The following is a 4318-nucleotide window of genomic DNA, read 5'->3' as shown; positions in this document are numbered from 1 at the left end:
ACCAAAGTTTCAAATATACTGTTTGAAATATAAAAGTTTATTAGTTTCCCTATGACATTATAGTATAATATATATCATGTAGTTTCTTATTTTACATACAAACTGGTATTCCAAATACACTGCACTTCCTCCAAGACATTCCACATGGTACAAATTGAACGTTACAATTTTTTCATTATTAATACCGCTAAAAGTTTCGCCGCTATTATTTTTTTTTTATTTCATTCACAAACCCGTCGTGTATTTCGTTCGTTTCGTCTGTGACTTACTGCCCAGGCTTGTCGAATGGTTCCCCTCTTGCGAGCTACGCGAGTTTGGCGCTCGATGAACTGTTTTCCCCCTCTCCTTTCTAAACCGACTCTCCCACCACGCGCAGACCAGCCACTGTTACATATATAGGGTGTGCCCATTTAAACGTCCGCAGTCGAGACCGAGAGCGGACTCTTAAGTGAGTGGGTACTCTTTTGTGAATAGACATCGAAACAAAAAAGAGAGACAGATAGAGAAAGATAGAGAGAAAATAAGCGTCAATTGTGTTGTATACTCATTCACAACGATTATTCGATATCGTTTGGTTATATTTTTTTTCACGATGGCCGATTCCAGTTCTGCTACCAGCAGACAATTAAACATTGCCGTTCGTTTGGACATTTTGAACAAATTAGAGGCTGGTGAGAACATAAAGGACCTTGCGCGCGAGTACAACGTCACGGACCGAACGGTAAGACGAATTCGACAAAATGCTTCGTCGATACGACAATTTGCGGGGGAAGAGTGTAAACTGCAGAGGAAAAGAATACGTTCGTCCACGTCCGCCGATTTGGACAAAGAGCTGTATTCGTGGGTCTTGCAACGTCGTTCGACAGGAGGCCGAATAACAGACAGTATTTTGATAGAAAAGGCGAAAGCGATGCAAGAGGAAAGTGGCGGCCCGTCCAACTTCATACCATGCAGAGGCTGGCTTTGGCGGTTTAAAAAAAACTACAACCTAAGCCATGCGAATGTCGTCGGCGAGAGCGAGAGAGGCGATACGGACGAGTCTTCTGCTAGACGGTTTATACAACAGCTTCCGCGAATACAGGAAGAACTTGAAATCGGCGATGACAATCTGTACAACATGGACGAGACGAGTTTATTTTGGAGGATGCTGCCCAATCAGGTACTGGCGGGTGCAAATGAAAACGGAGTTAAAAGAGAGTCGGTGGAGAAGATTAAACATGATAAAGTTACACTGGCGTTATGTTCAAACGCAACCGGAAGCCACAGGCTACCCTTACTTGTGATCAACAAACATGAGAAACCTAGAGCGCTGAAGCACTGTATAAATCATTTACCCGTGATATACACTTACAACGAGAATGCCTGGATGAGTACCGAAATTTTTCAATTCTGGTACCACAACGAGTTTAAACCCTACGTTAGGAGGCGGCAATTGGAAGAAAATAATAACGGTAAGGTTTTACTGATAGTAGACAACTTTAGTAGCCATAATTTACCAGAGGAGGATATGGACGACGGTCATTTCAAACTCATGTTTTTACCGCCCAATACCAGTCCCCTGATCCAACCAATGGAGCAGGGTGTAATTACAAAATTTAAAAAACGATTCCGGCATAGATTGTTACAACGCTTCTTTCAATATGAAAACGGACCGTCAGAATTCTATGCCGATTATGACATAAAGGATTGTATAGACTTAATAAATGAAACGTGGAACTCTATGCTTTCTTTGAACATATTCGATTCCTGGGGTAAAATCCTTAATCGAGAAACGAGATGGGTTGGAAGAAACTTGACACATTCCTCGTCGGAAACTGCTCGCCACGGTGCAGCGTATGAAACAATTTCTGACGAACAAGTGACAGAATGGATCAATCAGTGCGAAGAAGCAGAAAGGATTAAAGAAGATGCTGTCGAAGAGGCAGAAGAATCTTCTCATTTGCGGCCCCCTAGCCCAATAGAAGCAGAAGAAATTGACAGATTGTTGTATTATCTAAAAAAGATTCCTGTGACAGAACCAGAAATTGCAAATTATGCAGAGTCTATAATAGATTATTACAACTCGAAATAATTTTTGTTTATATTTTTCTATATTTTATTATTATTATTATTATTTTTTTCTGTAATATTTCTACACTATTGTCTATTCTTATTGTTATTAACGTAATTTGGTGTAATTATTAACGCAAGAAATGTTCAACTATACTTGTGAAAATAAAGCAATTGTGAAAATTAAGCAAGCACTACTGAATTTGTTATTTAAAATATAAATTTACCTAACTTTGATCTAGACTGTGTGCCGAAATATGTATAGTTCGTTTTCTGTCGTATATCATGTTTCACGAAGCCTTCGGTACGTCGCATGGTAAGACAGCGTAAAGTGGGAATGGCCCCGATTCTAAGAACTGGAATAACGACGGACGCTTAAGTTAGCACTGCCACGTATTTGGTTTAATAATTAACTCTGTCAATTTATGGAAAATTACTTTTTTAGAATCTTTCTTCGTGTATGTAAGTGTGAGTGGTCTAAAGTTGTCAGTTTTCTAAAATTTACGACTGCAGCAACGTCTTGGCAATTTATTGTTACTATACTGAGCGAGTAAGACTACAAACTGAAATATTTTCGAAACGATTAATTATATTCAAAAATGTTTGTCATTCAGTTAGGTCGCTGCAAATGAATTTTTCCTTCCTTGAAAATGATATTACAATCGTTTTACAATCTTGGCAAATTGTAAAGCGAAATCACAATTATCACAATTGAAATCTCTGGTCGCTGTTTTAAGAAATTGTAAAATTATTTTGAAAAATTATAAAATACATTAAACTGTTGCAAATGTATTAAGTTTTTCATAGAACTTTCAGTTTTCATATCTTTTTTGAAAGTAATATTAATCAAATTCAATACATTTTGCAATACATGCAAATAACTTGGAACAAAATTATTATTATTATTATTATTACAACTAAAATCGTTAGATCACTGTTGATAGCTATTTTCTCTCCAAAAATTTCTTTGCACTAATGTCAGATCAGAATCTGTTCTTTTAGGATTTAGTATTGACATTAGAGTCAATTTTTTTCACTGCATTAGAACAATATGTTTGAAATTTTCTAAAGGATATATTTAAATTCAACATTGGCTCATGAGTCGCTTTGAGGAATAATAAAATAATCAACACTAATTATGTTATGTTTCGTTGACTTTAAGTTTTGAAATTAGTCATTAATAAATATTATTTTTACTTACTAAATTCTAAAGCTAGCTTTACACAAGTTTGAAATCGGACATTTCACATGCAAAAGTCTAATATTTTCATAGTAAATATAATAGAATAAAACCATTGAACGAATCAATCTATTAAAATAAATTTGTTGTCCAGTCACATTGGACATTGGATCGCCAAGAGTTAATTGATACAATTGTCATTTTTTAACGTAGTTGCATTTGATACTATGCAAGCATTTGCCCTGAATTATTTTAATCAGAATATCTTCTGAAATAATGGTTTGATACTGTGCAAGCATTTGCCCTGAATTATTTTAATCAGAATATCTTCTGAAATAATGGTTTGATACTCTTTTATAGAGAATGACGAGCTGACTCGATTAATGTACTAAAAAATGAATTTTAATTTTACTTAAAAGAAATAAATAAATAAACATCTTCTATGCATCAACATTGAAAGCTGACAATTATATCAATTGATGCCTCTCTTGAAATTTAATTTTCATCAAATACATTTTTTGATTTATAATCAATTATCTGATTTTGAGAAACGTTAGAATGCTTTTTTTTTTTAGAATACGCAGAAATAAAAAATTTTGTTACTAAATACATTTTTTCCTATCTTAATTTTGATTAGAAATGAATTTATCATTGGTTACTAAATAGCATACGTCGATTTGTAACGCTACAAGTGATTAAAAATTTTATTAATACGATATAAATATAATATAGGTAGCTACAAACATTAACGTATTGTCAACTAATCGCAAGTAGAATGGTCTAATGCGATTTCAAAGTCAACAGGCCGATACTGTCGGAAGCTAGGAGCTATAATTGACAATGAATGCTCGATTCGTTGATTTTCGAGGACACATCTCTCGCAGTTTACAAATAGGGGAACGAGCGAAACGACACGACAATCATGAGAGAATGCTGACCTCGACTCCGAGGTTCGCATTACCGTGTCTTGCACTGTGCATCCCCACCATGTCCAATCTTCACTGTTCGTTGTTCACTACGCTTCAACAACACTAATCGAATTCTTGGAAATGTGAGCGAAAAATGCCCCTTTTCCTTTTGATGCATTTT

General features: G+C 35.3%; 1 protein-coding gene across 1 annotated transcript; it reads left to right on the top strand.

The window, feature by feature from the left end:
- Positions 1-332: 332 nt before the first annotated feature.
- LOC122537933 (jerky protein homolog-like) lies at positions 333-2086 on the top strand. Its single transcript, XM_043671599.1, has one exon. It carries the CDS (start codon positions 593-595, stop codon positions 2069-2071), a length of 1479 nt encoding a protein of 492 aa, XP_043527534.1. The 5' UTR covers positions 333-592; the 3' UTR covers positions 2072-2086.
- The last annotated feature ends 2232 nt before the right edge of the window (positions 2087-4318 follow it).

Source organism: Frieseomelitta varia, unplaced genomic scaffold (assembly GCF_011392965.1).
Source record: "Frieseomelitta varia isolate USP_RPSP 00005682 unplaced genomic scaffold, Fvar_1.2 scaffold_94, whole genome shotgun sequence".
Classification (NCBI taxonomy): Eukaryota; Metazoa; Arthropoda; class Insecta; order Hymenoptera; family Apidae; genus Frieseomelitta; species Frieseomelitta varia.
The sequence above is the reverse complement of the archived record's forward strand: the minus strand, read 5'-3'. Positions and strand labels throughout refer to the sequence as shown.

Coding starts and splice junctions, on each gene's coding strand:
- LOC122537933 (XM_043671599.1), top strand. CDS start 593: ATGGCCGATTCCAGTTCTGCTACCAGCAGACAATTAAACATTGCCGTT.